Source organism: Callithrix jacchus, chromosome 12 (assembly GCF_049354715.1).
Source record: "Callithrix jacchus isolate 240 chromosome 12, calJac240_pri, whole genome shotgun sequence".
Taxonomy (NCBI): domain Eukaryota; kingdom Metazoa; phylum Chordata; class Mammalia; order Primates; family Cebidae; genus Callithrix; species Callithrix jacchus.
In genome coordinates this window covers 30,415,038-30,439,504 of record NC_133513.1, presented here as the reverse complement: position 1 = coordinate 30,439,504, position 24,467 = coordinate 30,415,038, and the positions used below count along the sequence as shown (strand labels likewise).

Sequence of the window (24,467 nt, the reverse complement as noted above, 5' to 3'; positions counted from 1 at the left end):
TTAACTAAGTGTGGTGGCATGGGCCTGTAGTCCCAGCTACTTGGGAGGCTGAGGTAGGAGGATCCCCTGCATCCAGGAATTTGAGGCTGTGGCGAGTTATAATCACACCCCGGTATTCCAGCCCTGGTGACAGAGTAAAACCCCATCTCTATTTTTTTTTTGAGATAGAGTTTCGCTCTTGTTGCCCAGGCTGGAGTGCAGTGGTACAATCTCAGCTCACTGCAACCTCTGCCTCCTGGGTTCAAGCAATTCTCCTGCCTCAGCCTCCCGAGTAGCTGGGATTACAGGTGTCTGCCACTGCAGCCTGCTAATTTTGTAGTTTTAATAGAGACAGGTTTTCTCCATGTTGGTCAGGCTGGTCTCGAACTCCTGAACTCAGGTGATCCGCTTCACTTGGCCTCCCAAAGTGCTAGGATTACCATCATGAGCCACCATGCCTGGCCAACTCCCCATCTCTAAAAGAAGGAAAAAAGACAACACTTGTGCTGTCTGCCTTTAAAGGATAGAATTAACAGGATTTACTGTGGGACTGGATGTGTAGAGTAAGAAAAAAATGGAGCATCAAATTGCACACCATGGCTTTAGCCTGAGCAACTAGAAGAATGGAAGTGCCTTTACCTGAGACAGGGGAGCTTGAGACAGGAGGGCCTTGGGGGGAATATTCCAGAATTAAAGCCTGGATATTTTGAGTTTGAGATGCTTACTAATATTCAAGTGAAAATGTCTGTCCAGTAGCTGGCCGGGTGTGGTGGCTCATGCCTGTAATCCCAGAATTTTGGGAGGCTGAGGCAAGTGGATCACCTGAGGTCTGGAGTTCGAGACCAGCCTGATCACCATGGAGAAATCTTGTCTGTATTAAAAATACAAAATTAGTCAGGCATGATGGGGCATGCCTGTAATCCCAGCTACTTGTGAGGTTGACACAGGAGAATCACTTGAGCCTGGGAGGTGGAAGTTGCAGTGAACTGAGACAGCACCACTGCAGTCTAGCCCGGGAAACAACAGTGAAACTCCATCTCAAAAAGAAAAAAAAAGAAAATGTCAACTAGCTGAATCAATGACCCTGGAGTTCAGAGTGTTCTGGGCCAGGATGATCTACCTGCAGACGGGGTTTGTCACTGACTTGGATAGACAAGATGGAGGTAGCCCACAAGGGCTGGGCCCTTTTCAGGAGTTGTAAAGATGAATGAATGAATTGGAGGCAGGGTCGGGACCATGGTGCTGACCTCCAGCTTCCTCTGCCAGCCCGCCTCTGCCTGCTGACCCTGCTGTCACCACCCCTCAGCTCGGCAGCCCCCGTCTCCCCGGCTGAGCCCATTAGTCAAGCCTACAGCCTGGCCCTCTACATGCAGAAGAACACGTCAACGCTGCTGCAGACTTATGTGAGTGACAAGGGGCATGCGCAGGGGATGAGGGGAGAGGAACACTGCCTCCCTGGCCCTGCCATGGGTAGGACGAGCAGAGTAAGCCCAGGAGAAGACTCCTCTGTGGCCCAAGGGGACAGGGATGCCTGTAACACTCCAGTGTTCACTAGAACCACACTCACTCAAAGGCTGTCACTGGTGCCTGGGTGACCTTGGGCAAGTCATTCTTCCTCTCCTGGTCTCAGCTTCCTCATCTGCAAAATGGGATGCTGAGTGTGCCTTTGCTGACTTCCCAGGACTGTGACAGGGTTCAAAGGACACACCCAGAGAGAAGGGCTTTACACAGACACGATTACTTCCCCACCACTCATGCTGCCTGATTACCTGGGCCCATGCCTGCTTGGCACTCTACCCCCATCGTCTGTCACCACGGCTGCAGTGCAGTGATGTGATCTTGGCTCACTACAACCTCCACCTCCTGGGTTAAAGTGATTCTAATGCCTCAGCCTCCCAAGTAGCTGGGATTACAGGTGTACGCCACCACACTCAGCTAATTTTTATATTTTTAGCAGAGACGGGATTTCACCATGTTGGCCAGTTTAAACCTCTGGCCTCAATTGATCCACCTGCCTCAGCCTCCTAATGTGCTGGGGTTACAGGCGTGAGCCACTGTGCCTATCCTCTACCCTCATTATCTTACTGACTCCTCAAACAATTGTAGGAGGTGGAATTACAATCCATTTTACAGATGAAGAAACTGAGTCTTGGGGGGCTGAATAATTTGCCCCAGGTCACAGAGCTAATAACTGGCAGTGCAAGGATCTGAAGCCAGATCTGTGGAATTTCTTCCCCGCTCCAGGCCCGCCACTCCCTCTCAAAGTTAAAGCTGGCAGCCTGCTGGCTGAGTCTGACCCACAGCTGTTTTTTTGTTTGGTCCATACAGCTCCTGTTCAAAGTGTGAATATGAATGGCTGTCTGTAGCAGGTATGAGGATGCCATTGCTCAGTGCTCCCACCCGGCATCACAGTCCTCCTTCTTCACAACTGACACTATCTGCCTGGCCCTGGAGGCCCTGGCATTTGCAAGTATTTCTCTGGGCTAGATTTCTGGCCGGTGTGAAGTTACCGAACCTTTCAACCCAGTTTCTAGTCCCACAGTTGTCATTATTCCCTGGATAGCCTTGGGCACCCTAAGCCTCAGTTTTTTTGCTCGTAAATGGGGGTATGGGACCAGGCAATTTGCCAGTTAGGACGTCTATCAGCATGCACTAAGTTCCCAGGGGCCAAGTGCTGTGGTTAACACCTGTAATCCTAGCACTTTGGTAGGCTGACCTGAGGTCAGTAGTTCAAGACCAGCCTGGCCAACATGGCCCAAACCCAGTCTCTTCTAAAAATACAAAAATTAGCCTGGTGTGGTGGTGCACGCCAGGAGGCTGAGGCAAAAGAATCTCTTGAACCTGGGAGGTGGAGGTTGCAGTGAGAGATTGCACCACAGCATTCCAGCCAGGGTGACAGAGTAAGACCCTGTCCCAGAGGGGAAAAAAAAAAAGATTCTGGTGATCTTACTTTGTGAAAGAACCTTAATGGAGAAGGTTCTTGATTAAATGTAAAAATATTAACAAGTATTTATTAATGATTGCAATAAAATTAACAGGCCGGGTGTGGTGGCTTATGCCTGTAATCCCAGTACTTTGGAAGGCCGAGGTGGGCAGATCACAGGTCAGGAGTTTGAGACCAGCCTGGCCAACATGATGAAACCCTGTCTCTACTAAAAATACAAAAATTAGCTGAGCTAATCCTAGCTATTTGGGAGGGTGAAGCAGGAGAATTGCTTGAACCTGGGAGGTGGAGGTTGCAGTGAGCCAAGATTTTGCCACTGCACTCCAGCCTGGGTGACAGAGCAGGACTCTGTCTCAGGAAGAAAAAAAAAAAGCCAGGTGCAGTGGCTCCCACCTATAATCCCAGCACTTTGGGTGGCTGAGGCGAGCCGATCACCTGAGGTCCGGAGTTTGAGACCAGCCTGACCAACATGGAGAAACCTCATCTCTACTGAAAATACAAAAATTAGCTGGGCATGGTGGCACATGCCTGTAATCCCAGCTACTCAGGAGGCTGAGGCAGGAGAATCGCTTGAACCTAGGAGGTGGAAGTTGCAGTGAGCTGAGATTGCACCATTGCACTCCAGCCTGGGCAACAAGAGCGAAACTCTATCTCAAAACAAACAAACAAATAAATAAATAAAATGAAATAAAATAAGCAAATATAACTAAATGCTATAGATTAAAAAAAAAAGATACCAGGCTATAACTCCATTGTCAATAATATACTTGGTTTAAAATATTACAGTAGACTGGGTGTGGAGGCTCATGCCTGTAATCCCAGCACTTTGAGAGGCCGAGGCAGGTGGATCACCTGAGGTCAGGAGTTCGAGATCTGCCTGATCAACATAGTGGAACCCTGTCTCTACTGAAAATACAAAATTAGCCAGGTGTGGTGGCATGTGCCTGTAATCCCAGCTACTTGAGAGGCTGAGGCAGAATTGCTTGAACTTTGGAGGCAGAGGGTGAAGTGAGCCAAGATCACGCCATTGCACTCCAGCCTGGGCAACAAGAGCAAAACTCTGTCTCAAAATAAATAAATAATGAAATACTACAGTAATGTAATAATTGTGTTCGTTGATTAATATAAATATAAATATATTATTAATTAATGATGGCTTATCACACCCTTATTGTTTATCAGATGTTATATTGTGTGTTAGACTCTGTGCTAAGTGCTTTTGTTTTTTAAGACAGTTTTACTCTGTCACCCAGGCTGGAGTGCAGTAATGTAATCTCAGCTCATTGCAACCTCTGCTCCTGGGTTCAGGCAATTCTCGTGCCTCAGCCTCCCAAGTAGCTGTGATAACAGGCATGCACCACCACACCTGGCTAATTTTTGTATTTTAGAGACAGATTCTTGCCATGTTAACCAGGCTGGTCTTGAACTCCTGACCTCAAGTGATCTGCCCTCTCAGCCTCCCAAAGTGCTGGGATTACAGGCGTGAGCCACCATGCCCAGCCTGCTAAGTCCTTTATATATATGATTTCCTATCATCTTCATAATAATACTGCCAGGTGGGAATTCCTGAAGCTTGTGACTCCACGTTGCAAAGCTAGCATGCACAGGATGACATGCCTGAGCCTCCTAGGGCCCTTGCCCTGTGTCAGGACATCCTGAGACACAGCAAGTGGTGACTTCTGGGAAGAAGCCAGGCATGAAGTCAGAGCCCCAGGCACCGCTCTGGTCTCCTTACTCCTGTCTGTCTCTGTCCCTCCTGCAGCTCCGGTACCAGGGCAGCCCTTTTAGTGACCCTGGCTTCTCAGCCCCTGAGCTCCAGCTCAGCAGCCTGCCTCCTGCCACGGCCTTCTTCAAGACCTGGCACGCCCTGGATGATGGAGAACGGCTGAGCCTTGCCCAGGGGGCCTTCCTGGCCTTGACCCAGCACCTCCAGCTCGTGGGGGATGACCAGAGCGACCTGAACCCTGGCAGTCCCATCCTGCTGGCTCAGCTCGGGGCTGCGAGACTCAGGGCCCAAGGCCTGCTGGGCAACATGGCCGCCATCATGATGGCCCTGGGGCTGCCGATCCCCCCAGAAGAGGATACTCTCGGGCTTGTTGCCTTTGGGGCCTCAGCCTTTGAGAGGAAATGTCGAGGCTACGTGGTTACCCGGGAATATGGCCACTGGACAGACCGTGCTGTGAGGGACTTGGCTCTGCTCAAGGCCAAGTACCCAGCATAGAGGGGCAGGACTTCCTGTCAGAGGCTTCAGCACTTCCTGTTTCATAATGGCCTCTTTTCTGCCTTGCTTGTGGGCTAGAAAAGGAGATACAGCTTGTCTAGCAGACAGGGCTTGGGTGCCATGTCTGGGAATGTTTCCTGGAAGCCAGGCCTCAATTCCTTATTTCAGGGGCCTTCCTGCCCAGGTCCTCTGGCTTGCTTTCCAGGTCTGGGTCAATCTCCATGGATATCGTTCCATGGGCTACCCATCCAGTGGTACTCGGGTCCACTTCCTGGTTGGAAAGACGTGCCTCTCCAAAGAGATTTCACCTGCCACCCTACAGGGAGAGGACAGTTGGTCCCCTTCCTGGGCTCTCCCTGAGACCTTCTCCTTTTGGTAATTCTGGGGAGGTCAGGACTGCCTTCCTGTCTCCGTCTACCTCATTTCCTCTATGAAGATCCCGCCTTTCTGAGTAGATAGGCCTCCCTTCTTCCTGCTGAAGTTCATTGGCTCCCCTCTCTGAGGCCCTTTTGGGCTACTATTTCACTTCCTGTCCTCAAGGGGCTCCACTTCCTGATCCATGGAAGCCCAATTCTTGAAGAACGAAGGACTGCATCACATCTGTTTCCTGTTGGGACACATCCATTTCCAGTTCTGGGCTGGCAGAGGGCACCGCTGCCTTGGGACTGTCAACCTCCTATTTATACTGGGCTTGGGCATGCCTGGGGGACCAGGCTGCAACCCAAGGGTTCTTTTCTCCCTAAAGCTGTCTCCCCATTTCCAACAATTATATATGCAGGTAACTTTAGTTTCCTTTTTATTTTTAAACATTTTATTTACAAAAAATTAATTTATTTTTCAGAAATAAAACTCTTTTAAGGTGTTGTTTGTTTTGTCTCCACAGATCTGATGGGAGAAGGTGGAGGTGTGCAGGAATAGGGCAGAGGGGCTGAAGGAAGGGAAGACATCAAAGGGACCAGGCTGAGGCCCAAAGGGATGGGGTGTGGGACACTGAGGATATGGGTGGAGTGAGCCTGCAGAAAGTGGCTGAGAGGCAGAGTAGCCTTCCCCCTACAGGACCAGCAGGCACACCTGTGGCCAGGAAAGCACAGAGAGACGGCTAGAGGGGGACAGGAGACAAGGTGTCACCTCCTTGAGATGAGGCTGAGATGTTCACAGGCACTCACACAGAGCCACGGGAGAGAGGAGGTGGGGATGGAGAAAGACAGAGACCCCCCACAGCTGGGTAAAGGGGGAGGCCAAAGGAGACAGAGGTAGGCCCAAGGATGCAGAGGAAGGAGGGAGAGCGAGAAAACGGTAGACCCAGACGGAGTTACCACAGAGACTAGGAGGGCTCGAGAATTAAGAGAACGGGGGAGGCAAAGCATAAAGAGGCCACGGCGGTGGCTCACGCCTGCAATCCCAGCACTTGAGGATGCTGGAACGGGAGGATCGCTTGAGCCCAGGAGTTCAAGACCAGCCTGGGCAACATCGCGAGACCTCAGCTCTACAAAACTTAAAATAAAAGAGCCGGCTGTGGTCGTGTGTCTATAGTCCCAGCTGCTGGGGAGGCTGAGGCGGGAGGATGGCTTGAGCTCAGGAGGTTGAGGCTGCAGTGCTGGGATGGCACCACCGCACTCCAGCCTCGGCGACAGACAGACCCTGCCCGTCCCCTCCCCTTCCCCCCTACCCCAACAAAAAGCAAAGAAGGCCGAGCAATGGAGACAGCGGAGAGCAGACAGACGACAGCGGCAGAGAGAGACAAAAGCGGAGAGAGAGACGGAGCCCGGAGGGAGCAGGAGGCGCGAACTGCCCCGCCGCGCTTAGGCCGGGCCCCCGGGTAGCAGCTGGCCCAAGTCGCCCTCAGTGCGGCTCAGCCACTCGCGGTAGAGGCCGCACACGCGGAGCCCCAGCACCTTGGCTGGGAAGACCCCGGAGGCGGCGGAGGCGGAGGTGGCGGCGGCGGCGGCTGCGGGGGGCTCGGCCCGGGGTCCGCGGTTGGCGGCACCCAGCGCGGCCAGCAGGGCCTCCACTGCGGCGCCCAGGGCCCGGGCCTGGCGCGCCGCGTCCTCCAGGCGGCGCAGCAGGCGCGGCGCGCGCGGGTTCAGCTCGGCCTGGCGGCGGCGCACGGCATCCAGCAGCGGGGGCAGCGCGGCCAGCGCCGCCGCATCCAGCCGCAGCCGCTCGTGCACCGGCAGCCCCGCGTGGCTCGGAGCCGGGGCGCTCAGGCCGGCTACGGGCAACCGCGGCGGGGAGAAGCCGGGCAGCCCGAAGGGGTCTCCCTGGAGCTGCACCTGTGGAGACACAGCCGGCGGGTCAGCAGGCCCCGGAGCACGGGCGAGGGACTAACTGGGCTCCCCACCCGCTCTCTGGTGGCCTCAGTTTCCTCATCTTGCAGATGATAACCCCTCCTAACAGAGCTGCTCTGTTTAGGGCAAAACAAAGTGGCATGCTCTTGACACCAATGCCAGTTTCTTCCTCCCTAAACTGGACCCAGGCTATGCCAGTTTAGGCCAGCACTTTGGAAGCCAAGGTGAGAGGATCACTAGAGGCCAGGGGTTCGAGACCAGCCTGTGCAACATAGCAAGACACCCCCGCCGTGTCTTGCTAAAAAAAAAAGCGGGCGTGGTGGCGGATGCCTGTAGTCCAGCTATTCCGGAGGTTGAGGCTAAGGTGGGAGGATTGCTTGAGCCCAGGAGGTCAAGGCTTCAGTGAGCCATAATAGCATCACTGCCCTCCAGCCTGCGTGACAGTCAGACCCTGTCTCAATAAATAAATAAATAGGACCTATTAACAGGAGCAACTTCCTAAGGCAGTTATGACCATGTTAAGTGTTCCACACAGGAGCTGGCCCCAGGAAGAGTTCAATAAAAATGTCAGCTCTTTTATTAATATTACCTTATAGTCCAGAATTCAAATCCTCTCTCTACCACTTACTAGCTGTGCAGTTTGGGGCAAAACCACTTACTTCCCCTTCTCTGTGCCTCAGTCTTCTCATCTGTACAATGAATGGGGAAGCTTCCTGTCCTGTCTTCATGGGAATTATATGAGATAGTCCAGGGGCCAAGGGGGCTTCATTCCATTCCCTATCCTCCCCAACGTCTGTACCTGCATTGAGCAGGAGCTTAATGGATCAATATCATATGAATGAACAAATGAAAGATAAAGGTGGGGCTGGGTGTGGTAGCTCACCCGTATAATCCCAGCACTTTGGGAGGCCGAGGTGGGCAGATCACCAGAGGTCATGAGTTCGAGACCAGCCTGGTCAACTTGGCGAAACCCCATCTCTACTAAAAATACCAAAATTAGCCTGACATGGTGACGGGTGCCTGTAATCCCAGCTACTTGGGAGGCTGAGGCAGAAGAATCTCTTAAACCCCAGAGGCGGAGGTTGCAGTAAACTGAGATGCACCATTGCACTCCAACCTGGACTACAAAAGCAAAACTCTGTTTCAAAAAAAAGTTGGGCTGGAGATACGGTGACTTACCCTAAGAAGTGGCAGAGCTGGAATTTGAACCAAAGTTTGTAGCACTACAAAGCTAGTTTTATTTGTTTGCTTGTTTTAAATAGACAGGGTCTCACACTGTCACTAGGGGTGGAGAGCAATGGTTTGATCACACAGCCTCCAGGTCTCAAGCAATCCTCCCCACTCAGCCTGAATAGCTGGAACCACAGGCGTGTACCACCATGCCTGGCTAATTTTTTCTTTTCTTTTCTTTTTTTTTTTAAGAGATGAGGGCTCACTATGTTACCCAGGCTGGTCTTGAATTCCTGGGCTCAAGCAATCCTCCTGCCTGAGCCTCCTAAAGCACTGGGATTACAGGCATGAGCCAATGCACCCAGCCCAAAGCTAGTTCTGTTATGCTACTATTCGCTGCCGTATTGTTACATTATTTTAATGTTATTGTTACTGCCCAAGCTCACAGTTAACAAGTTGGCAGGCCTACAGTCTTCTTTCCATGGGCAGGGCCCTCTGCCTAACCAAAGATGTCAGCTGATCCCTGTCTTCTGTAAAAGTGCCCTCTTGGGATAGAATTGTTGCTCCAGATTGGAATCTCTTCTTGGCCTCCCTGAATATCCCAGCTGGAAGAGTTCACGGTTCATCTTGTTTAGCTACCTCCTTTCACTGCTGGGGAGAGACCAAGGCCCAAGACCACACAGAGCCTAGAACCTTGGTTTCCTGAGGTACAGACCAGAGTTGTCTTCACTGCTCTAGGCTACCTCTGACTTAAAGCACCAAGGTCGCTTGAGCCCAGGAGTTCAAGACCAGCCTGGGCCATATAGCGAGACCCTGTGTCTACAAAATAATTAAAAAAATTACCCAGGTATGGCGGTGCATGCCTGTGGTCCCACCTACTTGAGAAGCTAAGGCAGGAGGATGTCTTGAGCCCAGGAGGTTGAGGCTGCAGTGGGCCGTGATGGCACCACTGCACTCCAGCCTGGGTGACAGAATGAGGCCTTGTCTCAAAAAGAAAGCACCGATGAGGGTGCCTCCAAGCTGGAGAGGACATTATGGCATCTGGGTCACAGACAGGCCTCTTCCAATTTGCTGTGTGGCCAGGGGCAAGTTGCTGTCCCTCTCAGGAGCTCTCATTTCCACAGCTGGAAAATGAGGTTGAGAGAATGGGTGACCGAGGACCTCTGTGATGTCTGCTCCCATTCCCCAGGCCCCTGGCACCCCACCCCCATTCCCACTCACATATTCCTGGAGCAGCTGCTCAGCATATTTGGTGAGGAGGTGCGCGAGGCTGTGTGTCTGACGGATCTTGGCCTCCAAGTGGGGAAGGAGTGAGACTGAGGAGTCAGCCTGGGGGGCTTCTGGTGGGAAAGTGGGGAGGAGTGAGGATGGCCCAAGCCCCTGCTCCTTGATCACCTCTCCCAGATCATCTCTTCCTTCCTGACCCCATCAGGGTCTGTCCCATTCCAACTGAGGGAAAATGAGGCACCAGACCTTTGTCAAGTGGGTGGTCTACCTGAAATGTATTGCCTATCCCCAATCACTGTTGAAATCCTAGTAAAGCCAAATTCAAAGACAGTCATGCTTAACAACGGGAATACATTCTGACAAATGCATCCTTAGATGACTTCATCATGTTGCAGACATCACAGAGTGCACTTATGCAAACCTAGATGGTACAGCCTGCTCCATGCCCATGCTATGTGGCGTACAGTCAATGGTTCTTAGGAGGCAAACCTGGACAGCATGTTACTGTACAGCAGGCAACTGGAACACAGTGGTATTTGTGTATCTAAACATAGAAAAGGGCTGAGTGAGGAGGCTGACATCTGTAATCCCAGCACTTTGGGAGGCCAACTTCAGGCTGATTGTTTGAGCCCAGGAGTTTGAGACCAGCCTGGGTGACATGGTGAAACCCCGTCTTTACAGAAACTACAAAACAAGCTGGGCATGATGGCAGACGCCTGTAGTCCTAGCTACTTGACAGGCTGAAGTGAGAGGATCACTTGAGCCCAGGGAGGTCAAGGCTGCAGTGAGCTGTAAGGGTGTCACTGCACTCCAGCCTGGGCGACAGAGTAAGACCCTATCTCTAAATAAATGAATAAATAAAAACATAGAAAAGCTATAGTTAAAATACATATATCTATGTATTTTTATTAGATAGAATATGTATCAGTTGGGCGTGGTGGCTCACACCTGTAATCCCAGCGCTTTGGGAGGCTGAGGTGGGCAGATCACTTGAGGTCAGGAGTTTAAGACCAGCCTGGCCAACATGGTGAAACCCCATCTGTACAAATAATAGCCAGCCATTGGGTGTGGTGGCTCACACCTGTAATTCCAGCACTTTGGGAGGCTGAGGCAGGCAGATCACTTGAGGTCAGGGGTTTGAGATCAGCCTGGTGAAATCTTGTCTCTACTAAAAATACAAAAATTAGCCAGGTGTGGTGGCATGTGCCTGTAATCCCAGCTACTTGGGAGGCTGAGGCATGAGAATCACTTGAACCTGAGAGACAGAGATTGCAGTGAGCTGAGATCAGGTGAGACAGTGAAACTTCATCTAAAAAAAAAAAAAATTGGCAGGGCACCATGGTTCACACCTGTAATCCCAGCACTTTGGGAGGGTGAGATGGGCGGATCATGAGGTCGAGATTCAGACCTTCCTGGCCAACATGGTGAAAGCCGGTCTCTACCAAAAATACAAAAAAATTAGCTGGGTGTGGTGGCATGTGCCTGTAGTTCCAGCTACTCAGGAGGCTGAGGCAGGAGAATCGCTTGAACCCAGGAGGCAAAGGTTGCAATGAGCCAAGATCGTGCCACTGCACTCCATCCTGGCAACAGAGCGGGACTCCATTTCAGAAAAAAAGAAAAAGAAAAAGAAAAAAAATTAGCTGTACATGGTGGCATGCACCTGTAATTCCTGGTACTCGGGAGGCTGAGGCAGGAGAATCGCTTGAACCAGGGAGGTAGAGGTTGCAGTAAGCCAAGGGTGCACTACTGCATTCCAGCCTGGGCAACAGAGCCAGACTTGTCTCAAAACAAACAGGCCAGTCACGGTGGCTCACACCTGTAATCCCAGCACTTTAGAAGGCCAAGGCAGGCGGATCACCTGAGGTCAGGAGTTCGAGACCAGTCTGCCCAACATGGTGAAACCCCATCTCTACTAAAAAAAAAAAAAGAAAAAGAAAAAGAAAAAAGAAATACACACACACACACACACACACACACACACACATAAATTAGCCAGGTGTGGTGGCGGGAGCCTGGAATCCCAGCTACTCGGGTGGATCACTTGAACCCAGCAGGCAGAGGTTGCAGTGAGCCGAGATCGTGCCACTGCACTCCAGCCTGGGCGACAGAGTGAGACTCTGTCTCAAAAAAAAAAAAAAAAAAAAACCATACACACACATACACACAAAACAACAAACAAATATAGATCTAGATATAGAGAGATAGATAGAATGAGATAAATATATAATATATAAAATTATATATTTATATAGAAAGAGGCGAGAGGTGGCCGGGGTCTCGCTCTGTCGCCCAGGCTGGGGTGCAGTGGTGAGATCTCGGCTCACTGCAGTCTCAACCTCCTGGTCTCAAGTGATCCTCCCTCCTCAGTCTCCTGTGTAGTTGGGATTACAGGCAGGCGCCACCACGCCCGGTTAATTTTTGTATTTTCTGTAGAGACGGGGTTTCACCATGTTTCCAAGGCTAAAAATGCATATAATCTTATGAGACCGCCATTGTCTGTGCGGTCCATCTGTTGACCAAATGTTTTTTTTTTTTTTTTGAGACGGAGTTTCGCTCTTGTTACCCAGGCTGGAGTGCAATGGCGCAATCTCGGCTCACCGCAACCTCCGCCCCCTGGGTTCAGGCAATTCTCCTGCCTCAGCCTCCTGAGTAGCTGGGATTACAGGCACGCGCCACCATGCCCAGCTAATTTTTTGTAATTTTTTTAGTAGAGACGGGGTTTCACCATGTTGACCAGGATGGTCTCGATTTGTTGACCTCGTGATCCACCCGCCTCGGCCTCCCAAAGTGCTGGGATTACAGGCTTGAGCCACCGCGCCCGGCCTCTGTTGACCAAATGTTGTTATGCAGTGCATGACTGTGCTGCCTCCTCAGTGCAGCCTCCAGAATCACCCCTCCTTTTTAAATGAACTCCTTCCTTCGACTTAAGGCCATTTAAATGAGCTCCAGAGTAGCTCATTTAATGGTTCTTTTCTGTGTGTATTTGCCTTAGCCTGGGAGCTCTTTGGGGACAGGGCTTACATATTTCTACCTCAGTGACTGTTAATGGACTTCAACATCATCGAAGCACAGAACTTCACATCGGAATGTGCCTTGAAGGCCCATTTGACAGATAGGGGGACTGACGTCTATTTCCATTTCTCTCTCTGATGCCCCTTCCAAACAAGAAGCTAAGGTGGGCAGTCAGTCAAGGTCCGAAAGAGCCAGTCTGACACCCCGGGATGGACTCCAGGTCCCGATACGCACAGCGCGCACCTGATGCGTGCTGGGGAATGTAGTCCTGACCCGGCGCCCCGCCCCGCCCCCTCCGGAGTTTCCTAGCACCAGTCGCGATCCTCAGCAATCCAGACTTTCGTCTCCTCTTGTCACTCACTGCTTCCTGTAACTCCAAGACTGCCTTCCCTTACTCTACCCCTTCCTCCAGCCCCCCAGCTCTGATTCTTTCCCGAGACTCAGTGGACTCAGGGGTCCTTCCCCAGCCCCGACCCCAGTCCTCCCCCTGGGTGTGCTCGAACTGGTGATCTAAGTCCTAAGCCTAAGTCCCTAAAGCCTCAGCTCCAGGCCTCCTCTAAATCCTAGCGCCTGCCGCTTCTCATAACTCACCCGCTCGCTCGTTACCTGATACCCGAGCCCTGCTATTCCCCGCCCAGGCCGCTCCCCTCCCGGACCCTGGGGTGGCCGAGACCCAGACCCCTAGCTTCCAACCCCTCTGACTCCTGCGACCCTCAGCGACCCGGCATCCGGTCCCTCAGCCCCTTACCCAGACTTCCCTCCCTCCGGCTCATGCTGGCCCCTGGCTGATCCCGGCTCCCTCCACGCCCCCCTTGGAGGGGGGGAGAAAGGGGAAAGGGCTGGGGGCGTGGCCCGGCCGCAACCAATCAGAGCCCAGACCCCAAACATTTCGCCCTACCCCCCCTTTTCAGACAGGATTCCTTGGCCCTGAGCTCAGCTCCTCGCCCGTGGGGCCGAGTGGGGGAAGGGACCCGAGGTGGGAGGCAAGTTGTCCGCCTAGTGGACAGGACCTCCGGGCTGGGGGTGTCGGGGCCTGGGAGGCAGCCCAGTGTCCTGCTCCCGGCTCAGGCTAGGACCTGAGGCAGGGGCTGCTTTGAGGGGAAAGCTGAGGAGACAGGAGAGAGAACTGCGGAGCTGGCAGGACGGGAATGCGCTGGCCCTCTCTCTGATCTGGGGTGCGGCTTGCCAGAGAGGCCACTATAGGGGCCCTCAGGCTTGGAGCGCGCTAGTCCAGACATACATCTCCTGGTCTGTCTTAGATGGCTTCTAATCTCACTGTCACATCCACTAGGAGGGAGGCAGATACACGGCTCACCCCTTCTTATCAGGCCTAGTAACAGAATCCTGGAGATTCTCACACACACACACACACACACACACACACACACTCCTAGGAGAACAAGCTTCAGAGACCTGGACAGGCGGTCACATCCGCGCATCAACCCCATTAACCGGTGTAAACTGAAAGGAAGGCACATAAGGATGATCCGTACTTGGTTTCTGGCCCCCTGAGGGGCTTGCGATCTGTCGGGGAAGCCCATAGACAACAGCAGTTAATGGAGTTTGTGAGTGAAGGGCTTGGAGGAGGCCCGTGTGTGTGCGCGCGCGTGCGTCTGTGCTTGCGTGTAAGTGTGCGATGGTGCGCGTGTTCGCGTGCATGTGTATGAGTGTGCTCCTGTGAGTGGGTGTGTGTGTTGCCTGAGCAGACAATTGCTGGAATAAAGAAAGAAAGAGTTTAACTGGAGAGCGCATAGCAGGTGCAATTGAGCCAGACGATTGGTAGGGCCCACAATCACATGTGTATTCACTGTAAATATTGGGCATTTATTATGTGCTGGGCACTGTCCTAAGAGCTATACACACATTAACTTACTCCTATGTTATAGATGAGGAACAGAGATAAGTGACTTGTCCAGGGTAACACAGTTGGGTGTGGCACAGCTGGGATTTTACCTAAGCAGCTTGACTCAAAAAATGCTGTCCTAACCATGCTCCTAACACCTTATGCCCTTAACCTCTGGACATGGTCACACCAAAACTCACAGACACAACAGCCACACCTTGAAACACACACACACACACACAGCCACAAATTTTAAAGTGGTCTTATCTGCTGACAAGCCAGCCTCAAATAAAGTCAACCAAGACAAATGTACATTTTATTTAAGTCATGTGATGGACTTTCAGAGTACATATGCCCAGGGAACCAGCACCAGATTACAAAACTTAACCGGATCAGCTCTCAGAAGACTCCCCCTTCGTCCCCTCCCAGTCCTAAGGGTGACCACTATCTTGACTTTGGTGCACTATATATTAGTTTTCTCTGGTTCAGAATATCATACACATGGAACCATCTAGTATGTACTGTTGTATTTGGCTTCTCTCACTCAAGATTTCGTCATGCGACTTGTCTATGTTGCTGGGTGTAGCGGGCATATCGCTCCAGTTGCTGTGTCTATGTGCATGGTAATGAGTAAGGCGTCATTCATTTTCCATTCTGTTGATGGGTTATTTCCAGTTTGGGGCTGCTATGAAAGGACTCTGAACGTTCCCATGCACCCTCTTGGTGCTCACGCCTCCGCATTTTTGCTGGGTGTTGACAGCCTAGGGAGTGGAATTGCTGGATCACACGGGTGGCATATGTTCGGTTTCATTAGAAAACTGCCAGTTTCCAAAATGTCTCCACCAATTTACACTCCCCCAGAAATACATGAGAGGTCCAGTCGCTCTAGTTTCTCGCCTCCACATGGTGTGACGGTCTTTTTCACTTTAGCCATTCTGGTGGGTGGAGAACTCGTATTCGCAGCGCCTGGCGCGTAATTGGCATTCAGTTAACAGGGCTGTTGAATGAATGGATGAATGAGTAAGTTGGGCGGTGTAGACCGAGAGCCTGGCGAGGGCGGACACACGCACGCACTCCACACACAGCGTTTCGCGGACATCCACCGCGGCGCCCCAGCCTAGGACACAGACCCTCTCGCGCACTCCGCGCCCACGTGGTCTGAACGCACGGCCTCGGTCCTGCCGCGCGCGTCCGGTCGCCGAGCCGTTCCCAACTCCGGCACTCGGCGGCGGGCAGGGGGCGCTGCGCGTCCAGGCGCTCCGAGGGGGAGGGCCCGGGTCGGGGCGGGGCCGGCCGGGCTTCCAGGCCTGGGTTCTGGCCGCCCGCGCCACCGGGCCGCTCCGGGGACGGGCCGGGGCGGGGCGCGGCGGCAGGAAACGGGCGGGGACTCGCGGAGGCGTTGGGGACCAGAGAGGGCGCGCCCAACTCCCAGGGGGACGGCAGGCCGAGAGCGCGGCGCCCGGGCCTGGCGCGGAGCCTGAGCCCGCCGGACGCGAGGCGGCCCCGCCGCGGGCTCGGCCCCGGCTCCAGCCCCGCCAGCATGGCCGGCCGGACCGTACGGGCCGAAACCCGGAGCCGGGCCAAGGATGACATCAAGAAGGTGATGGCGACCATCGAGAAGGTCCGGAGATGGTGAGCGCTGCCCGGGGGCCAAGGATGGGACACGGCGGGACCACCGCCACCAAAGGCGTCTACGCTGCCCTCGCCAGCTCTGGGCCCCGGGTGTTCGGTGTACCCCCGCCCACTGGCTTTGCCCTGGATCCACAGGGCTCTGTCTCTGTTCCCCTGGCTACTCCTGGAGGTCTACAAAGCGTGGTCCCCAGCCGTGCCCTCCTAGAGCAGGAGCCCCCGTTTGTGCCCCGCCCCCTAAAGCTTTGACACTCCTTCTGCAAGTGCGCCCCCGGATCTTCAGGGCTCTGATCCCGGCCCAGGCCCATAGCCACGCCCCCCCATGTGTGCCCCAGGGGTCCGCAGAGCCAGGACCCCAAATCGTATTCTCTCTGCAGGCACCCACGGCCTCTGCTTTGGGGTTTGCAGGGCTCTCTTTCTCCTTGTAACTATGCCCCATTAGCAAAACTGTTGCTACCCTCCTGTGCCTCCCCAACCTCTGCAGGTACCCCCAGATGTGCCTGGCTCCTGGGGGGGTAGGTCTCCCCTCAGGCCTCTCTGACCCAGCCCCCCACCCTCCCACAGGGAGAAGCGTTGGGTGACTGTGGGCGACACTTCCCTTCGTATCTTCAAGTGGGTGCCAGTGGTGGACCCCCAGGAGGAGGTGAGCAACCGCCGTTCCCGCAAGGCCCTGCATCTGTGCAACCTCGGGCGAGCCCCTTCCCACCCTGGCCTCTACCTCTAGCTTCCCCTGAGACCTCAGAGGCAGCAGCGCAGATGGGAACCATCATTAGCAGCTCCTCCCCGTTTTCCCTCTTTTCTGCTCCACACCCCCTGAGTTCAAGCCCTTTTGCTTCTGAGTGCCTCAGTTTCCTTATGTGTATGGTGGGGCTTTGCAAGAGCTCTGACCCTAATCCTCTAACCCCCAGGAGCGAAGGCGGGCAGGCAGCGGGGCAGAGAGATCCCGTGGCCGGGAACGTCGAGGCAGGGGCTCCAGTCCTCGAGGGGGTGGCCCTCTCATCCTGCTGGATCTTAATGGTAGGTAGGGATCCTGGAACGTGGGGGGCTGTGGGGACTGAAGGAGAGTACTGGGGACCTCAGGCCAACCATCTCGGCTCTTGCTCCCGCAGATGAGAGCAGCAACCAGAGTTTCCATTCGGAAGGTTCCCTGCAAAAGGGCACAGAGCCCAGTCCTGGGGGCACCCCCCAGCCCAGCCGCCCCGTGTCACCTGCGGGACCCCCAGAAGGGGTCCCTGAGGAGGTTCAGCCCCCACGGCTGGGCCAAGAGAGAGGTAGGACCAGGTACCTCCCAGGAGCCCTCTCCTCTAAGTCCTGTCTTCTCCACAGTCTAACTGACCAGCTTATCCCTATACCTGCTCCCCACCCTGTGTGCCCTCCTTACGGAGCCTTCTGACTCCTGCAGAATCTCCCTGTAGCTGCTGTCTCATTCCTCTGGCCTCTTAGGATCTATAGATGACATAACACTGTCTGAGATTTTAATGTAAATTAATGTTTTACTAGTTTGTCTTTCTCCTCACTCTCATCTCATGTCAGTTTCCTGAATGGTGGACCCATATTGATCCTTTTTTTTTTTTTTTTTTTTGAGACAATGTCTCGCTCTGTCACCCAGGCTGGAATAGTATAGTGGTGTGGTGATCATAGCTCACTGCAGCCTTGAACTCCTGAGTTCAAGCGATCCTCCTGCCTCAGCCTCCCAGGTAGCTGGGACCACAGGCATATGCCATGACACCTGGCTAATTTTTATATTTTTTGTAGAGGCAAGGTTTCGCCATGTTGCCCAGAGTGGTCTCAAACTCCTGTGCTCAAGCAGTCCTCTAGCTTCAGCTTCCCAAAGTTCTAGGATTACAGGTGTGAGCCACCATACCCACACCCAGCCTCCTTTTTGTGGGGGGGCAGGGGACAAGGTCTCTGTCACCCAGGCTGGAGTGTACTGCTGCAGTCTAACTCACTGCAGCCTCAAACTCCCGAGCTCAAGGGATTCTCTGGCCCCAGCCTCCCAAGTAGCTGGGACTACAGGTATGTGCCACCATGCCCAGCTAATTCTTACATTTTTTATAGAGATAGGGTCTTGCTATGTTGCCAAGGTTGGTTCTGAACTCCTAGCCTGAAATGATCCTCCTGCTTCAGCCTCCCAAGGTGCTGAGATTATAGATGTGAGCCACTGTGCCTGGCCCTATGTTGATCTTGTTCACTACTGTATCCTCAGAACATAGTAGGTGCTCAGTAAATATTTATTTGTTAAGTGAATAAATAATAGTGATAGTCATAGGGGTGATTAATAATAGGAGTAACAACAGCTGGTATGTATTGAGCTCTTACTGTGTGCCACACTTTCTGTAGTTGTTTGGTTTTTTTTCTTCGAGACAGAGCTTTACTCTTGCCCAGGCTGCAGTGCAATCACACAGTCTTGGCTCACTGCAACCTCCACCTCCAGGTTCAGACAGCTCTCCTGCCTCAGCCTCCCGAGTAGCTGGGAATACAGGCATGCACCACGACACTTGGCTAATTTTGTATTTTTAGTAGAGATGGGGTTTCACCATGTTGGCCAGGGTGGTCTTGAACTCCTGACCTCAGGTGATCTGCTCGTCTTGGTCTCCCAAAGTGCTAGGATTACAGGCGTGAGCCATGGCACCCAGCCAACACTTCACGTTTTTATTTTCATTTAGTTTTCACTACAACCTTATAAAGGTGATAATCCTGTTATGATCCCTACTTATAGATGAGGAAGCTGAGACCCAGAGAAACAACTCAGCCAGTAAGCCAGCATCTTGGGCCTAGTGTCCTCCTCAGCTCTGCTTTCCATTTTTTTTTTTTGCTATGGAGTCTCACTCTGTGGCCCAGGCTGGACTGCAGTGGCGCAATCTTGGCTCACTGCAACCTCCGCCTCCCCAGTTCAAGCAATTCTCCTGCCTCGCCTCCTGAGTAGCTGGGATTACAGGTGTGCACCTCCATGCCCAGCTAATTTTTGTATTTTTAGTAGAAATGGAGTTTCACCATGTTGGTCAGGCTGGTCTCAAACTCCTGACCTCACCATCCGCCCACCTAGGCCTCCCAAAGAGCTGAGGTTACAGGTGTGAGCCACTGTACCCAGCCAGCTCTGCTTTTCTTTCTTTCTTTCTTTTTGAGATGGAGTCTCACTCTGTTGCCCAGGCTGGAATGCAGTGGCATGATCTCGGCTCACTGCAACTTTTGCTGCCTGGGTTCAAGCAATTCTTCTGCCTCAGTCTCCTGAGTAGCTGGAATTACAGGCACCTGCCACCATACCTGGCTAATTTTTGTAGTTTTTAGTAGAGACAGGGTTTTACCACATTGACCAGGCTGGTCTTTAACTCCTGACCTTGTGATCTCCCCGCCTCAGCCTCCCCAAGCGCTGGGATTACAGGCGTGAGCCACCGCGCCTGGTTGAGCTCTGCTTTCTTCCATGCAGTCAAACCGGTCGGTTGGCACCTTTTCCTCCCAGGCCCTTAACTGGCCCGGACCTTCCCATCTCTCACTGGTTCTTGGTTCCAGCTGGTCTCTTCAAGTCACCTCCACACAGCTGCCAGAACAACTTTCTCCTTAATATATATATATATATATATATATTTTTTTTTTTTTTTTTTTTGAGATAGAGTTTCGCTCTTGTTACCCAGGCCGGAGTGCAATGGTGCGATCTCGGCTCACCGCAACCTCCGCCTCCTGGGTTCAGGCAATTCTCCTGCCTCAGCCTCTTGAGTAGCTGGGATTACAGGCACGTGCCACCATACCCAGCTAAATTTTTTGTATTTTTAGTAGAGATGGGGTTTCACCATGTTGACCAGGATGGTCTCAATCTGGTGACCTTGTGATCCACCCACCTCCGCCTCCCGAAGTGCTGGGATTACAGGCTTGAGCCACTGCGCCCGGCCTTTCCTTAATATTTTTTAAGCTTTGCTTTTTTTTTTTTTTTTCAAGACAAGGCCTTGCTCTGTCGCCCAGGCTGGAGTGTAGGGGCGTGATCACAGCTCACTGCAGCCTTGGATTTCTGGGTTCAGTCAGCCTCCTGAGTAGCTGGGGCTACAGGCATGCATCACCACGCTCAGCTAATTAATATTATTATTTTTTATAGAGATAGAGTCTTACTATGTTGCCCAGGCTGGTCTCTAGCTCCTGGGCTCAAGCAGTCTTCCTGCCTCTGCCTCCCAGAATGCTGGGATTACAGGTGTGAGCCATGTTTTCTGAAGCACATTTTGATGGAGTAATTTTTCTGTTTCAGATCCTCGTGGCCTTTGACTCCTTGGCCTGACACTTGGGGCTTTTGTGAACTGTTTTCTGCTGACCTCATGGGTCTCTGCTAAGAACACCCTGACGTGGGGCCAGGCGTGGTGGCTCATGCCTGTAATCCCAGCACTTTGGGAGGCCGAGGCAGGTGGATCAAGAGGTCAGGAGATTGAGACCATCCTGGCCAACATGGTGAAACCTCATCTCTACTAAAAATACAAAAAATTAGCCAGGCATGGTACCGCACCTGTATTCCAGCTACTCTGGAGGCTGAGGCAGGAGAATCGCTTGAACCCAGGAGGCGGAGGTTGCAGTGAGTAGAGATCGCACCACTGCACTCCAGCCTAGGTGACAGAGTGAGACTCTGTCTCGGAAAAAAAAAAAAAATAACCCATCTGTGGGTCTGTAGGCTGGGTCTGGGTCTAGATAGTGCCAAGCACTTGTATACCTTTGCTAATATAAAAACGGTAGCAAGGATTTATTGAGCACTTACTGTGTGCCAGCCACTGTGCTTTACCTGAATCCGCTCATGTGACTCTCACAACAGCTGCATGAGGTAATTACTATCATTACCCTCATTTTATTGATGGGGAAACTGATGCCCACAGACATTAAGTAGCTGGCCCAAGGTCAGAATTTGGGCCCTCTGCCTTGCAGAGGCAGGAAACTGTCTGTCCACCCTGTCAAGCCCTACTCACCCTCCAGCTCCCACCTCAGTGTTCCCTCCTCTGCTTCCTGGGGCACAGCCAGTTTCCTGCTCTGTCCTCTCTACTCCCTGGCCCTCTGCCTTCTGTGACTAGGGCCTGTGACTGTCTGTTTCCCCCACTGTCTGTGCTGCTGGCACAGAGTGGCTGTTCAGGGGATGTTTGTTACCTTGACGTTCCAGATCCTGGGGGCATAACTGCAGGCAGCACCGATGAACCCCCGATGCTGACCAAGGAGGAGCCTGTTCCAGAACTGCTGGAGGCTGAGGTGAGAGAGGCCAGAAGGCTGGAATCCTGGGTCTTGGAGGGAATGGAGATCTTGGCAGCAAAGGCTTGGAGCCTGCATCTTGAGACCCCAGAGGAGAGGCAGACCTGAGACCAAGCTGAAGGTTTAGGGGCTGGATTATTGGGACTGAAACAGAAAGGGTGTTTCAGAGACAAAGTGCTGAGGGCTGGCTCAGGGCTGGCTCAGGGCTGATGTGAGACCATTAAAAGCCTGAAAGGCCAGGCGCGGTGGCTCACGCCTGTAATCCCAGCACTTTGGGAGGCTGAGGCAGGTGGATCATGAGGTCAGGAGTTCAAGACCATCCTGGCTAACACAGTGAAACCTGTCTCTACTAAAAATACAAAAAATTAGCTGGGCGTGGTGGCACGTGCCTATAGTCCCAGCTATTCGGGAGGCCTGAGGCAGGAGAGTCGCTTGAACCTGGGAGGTGGAGGTTGCAATGAACCAAGGTCATGCCACTGCACTCCAGCCTGGGCAACAAAGCAAAACTCTGTCTCAAAAATAAAATTAAATTTAAAAAAAACCCGACAATATCACGGTGCTCCTCCATGCATTTTCAAAAATATCTTAACTGTAAAATTAGCGTAAGAAAATCCCTCTTACACCTCTGACATTTCTCACGGGGCGACCTTGATACATTTTCAGAAATATCAAATATCAGGTTTGTTCCCCCACACAGTGTTGCTGTGGTTGTTGTTTTCGGTGCCTGCTTTCTCTGCGTCCTGGGCACCTGGCCCTGGGCTTGCCTCCCCCGCCTGGGAGGGGAGGGGAGTGGAGGCTTTGGAGAAGGCAGAGGCTCGGAGGCTGGACGCCTGGGTTGGGTGGAGCTCATGCCTGTCCACCCTTCCTCTCCAGGCCCCCGAAGCTTACCCCGTCTTTGAGCCAGTGCCACCTGTCCCTGAGGCAGCCCAGGGTGACACAGAGGACTCGGAGGGCGCCCCCCCACTCAAGCGCATCTGCCCAAATACCCCCGACCCCTGAGAAGCCGGCCTGCCTGTCCTGTTGCCCCAGGGGCCCCTTTGGCTTTTTACAAATAAAGACCCTTTTGTAATTTTGTGTCATGTCATTTCCCCGTCAGGGCTGGGGAGGGTCTTTGGAGACAGTTTTGTCTCATGCTCCATTGCTCAGATGGGATCACTGAGGCTCTGAGAAGGCCTTCCTGTAGTCACACCGAAAGGCAGAGTGGGGTGGAGGCTTGAGCCAGGACCCTGCCTCTCCCTCACTTCCCAGGCCTGCCCTATTTCCTGACCTTCACCTCCTCCTTGGGGAGTCCCAGGACCTCTCTTCTTCCGGCTCAGCCCTTGCCTGGGCCTAACAAGTATCAGAGCTCTGGGTAGCTAGGCCATGATTCTTTTTTTTTTTTTTGAGACAGACTTGCTCTGTTGCCCAGGCAGGAGTGCAGTGGTGTGATCATGGCTCACTGCAGCCTTGATGTCCCACCTCAGCTTTGATGTCCCACAGGTACATGCCACCATGCCTAGCTAATTTTACTATTTATTTATTTATTTGAAATGGAGTCTTGCTCTGTCGCCCAGACTGGAGTGCAATGGTGCAATCTCAGCTCACTGCAACCTCCACCTCCAGGGTTCAAGCAATTCTCCTGCCTCAACCTCCTGAGTAGCTGGGACTACAGGTGCCTGCTACTACACCCAGCTAATTTTTGTATTTTTAGTAGAAACAGGGTTTCACCACATTGGCCAGGCTGATCTCAAACTCCTAACTTCAGGTGATTCGCCTGCCTCGGCTTCCCAAAGTGCTGGGATTACAGGTATGAGCCACCATGCCAAGCCTGCTACATTTTTTGTAGACATGGGGTCTCGCTATATTGCCCAGGCTGGTCTTGAACTCCTGGGCTCAAGTGTTCCTCTTGCCTTGGCCTCCTAAAGTATTGAGATTACAGACATGAGCCACCACACCTGGCCTATTCATATTTCATACATAATAACACAGAGGCCTCGAGGGCCTTGGGGGCCTGGGATGACCAACCCATTCCCTCTCCTGAGGAAGCCACTCCTCCACAGGGGATGCCTGGCCACCTTTCTGTTGGGTCTGACTTATCCCCAGCTCAATCAGCAACTCCTCCGAGAAGCCTTCCCTGACTCCAGGCTCAGTCAGTTTCCCCTTTTTTTGAGCTCCAGCAACCCCCTGGGCTTCGTTCTCCTGGCTTCAGCATTTATCAGGCTGTTCTGGGATCTGTGGTTTGTGTGTCTGTCCTATGAGCCTGTGGGCTCCTGAGGGGTCCCCACACAACACTAGGAACAGGGCAGTCCCAACAGCGGCTTCAGGAATGAGTGAACACATGAATGTGCTGCGGTTTTCCAAGCAGGCTTCTCTGAGGAGGTGGCATGTGAGCCGGGCTCTGACACATGAACCTCTGTGCTAGAACTCAAGTCAGCAGCCCTGGTTCAAGTCCTGGCTCTGTTACTCCCTGCATGGCTCTAGGCAGGCTGTTTCTACTCTCAGCCTTAGTTTGTTCATCTGAGCAATGGGAACAATAACTAGGCTTCATCTGCCCCAGGGGTTTGTGGAAACTTCAAGTAACATAAGGCCCTCTCATTCTGCCTGTAGAGTCATGTATATTGGCCCTATTTTCATTTTTAATAAAGAAAGACACTGAGGTTCAGAGAGGACCAAATTAGAACTTTAAAGAAGCATTTAAAAAAGGTAGGCCACGCTGGACGCCATGACTCAGGCATGTAATCCCAGCACTTTGGGAGGCCAAGGCAAGTGGATCACCAGGTCAGGAGTTTGAGACCAGCCTGGCCAACATGGTGAAACCCCATCTCTACTAAAAATACCAAAATTAGTCAGGCGTGGTGGTGGGAGCCTGTAATCCCAGCTGCTCGGGAGGCTGAGGCAGGAGAATAGCTTGAAACTGGAGGGTGGAGGTTGCAGTGAGCCAAGATCGCACCACCGCGCTCCAGC

At 52.8% G+C, this 24,467-nt stretch overlaps 3 protein-coding genes across 8 annotated transcripts in view; 2 read left to right on the top strand and 1 right to left on the bottom strand.

Annotated features, from left to right (window-relative positions):
• Window positions 1-1,067: 1,067 nt before the first annotated feature.
• On the top strand, window positions 1,068-5,233 carry LOC100393705 (cardiotrophin-2). The gene is made up of 2 exons (XM_035267439.3): window positions 1,068-1,382; window positions 4,686-5,233. The coding sequence occupies exons 1-2, from the start codon at window positions 1,191-1,193 to the stop codon at window positions 5,142-5,144; spliced, it is 651 nt and encodes a 216-aa protein (XP_035123330.2). The 5' UTR covers window positions 1,068-1,190; the 3' UTR covers window positions 5,145-5,233.
• Window positions 5,234-5,927: 694 nt separating this feature from the next.
• CTF1 (cardiotrophin 1) lies at window positions 5,928-13,644 on the bottom strand. 2 transcript variants are annotated; one of them, XM_009009480.5, is made up of 3 exons: window positions 13,590-13,644; window positions 9,824-9,942; window positions 5,928-7,417 (listed from the first exon to the last, which is right to left on the bottom strand). In XM_009009480.5, the coding sequence occupies exons 1-3, from the start codon at window positions 13,612-13,614 to the stop codon at window positions 6,947-6,949; spliced, it is 615 nt and encodes a 204-aa protein (XP_009007728.2). In that variant the 5' UTR covers window positions 13,615-13,644; the 3' UTR covers window positions 5,928-6,946. The 2 variants fall into 2 exon arrangements, with proteins under 2 accessions (XP_009007728.2, XP_035123332.1); XM_035267441.3 differs by having other exon boundaries at window positions 9,824-9,939.
• A 2,303-nt stretch (window positions 13,645-15,947) lies between these two features.
• The window catches only part of BCL7C (BAF chromatin remodeling complex subunit BCL7C), a 56,828-nt gene continuing 48,308 nt past the window's right edge, over window positions 15,948-24,467 (top strand). For 4 of the 5 annotated variants that reach the window (XM_035267437.3, XM_078345169.1, XM_054242782.2 and 1 more), the window contains exons 1-5: window positions 15,948-16,316; window positions 16,878-16,956; window positions 17,222-17,330; window positions 17,423-17,584; window positions 21,439-21,524. In XM_035267437.3, coding sequence (XP_035123328.2) covers window positions 16,225-16,316; window positions 16,878-16,956; window positions 17,222-17,330; window positions 17,423-17,584; window positions 21,439-21,524 — 528 coding nt within the window. In that variant the 5' untranslated portion in view covers window positions 15,948-16,224. Of the gene's footprint in view, window positions 16,317-16,877; window positions 16,957-17,221; window positions 17,331-17,422; window positions 17,585-21,438; window positions 21,525-22,397; window positions 22,594-24,467 lie in introns of those variants that run through there. The other variant, XM_035267438.3, reaches the window with a different exon arrangement.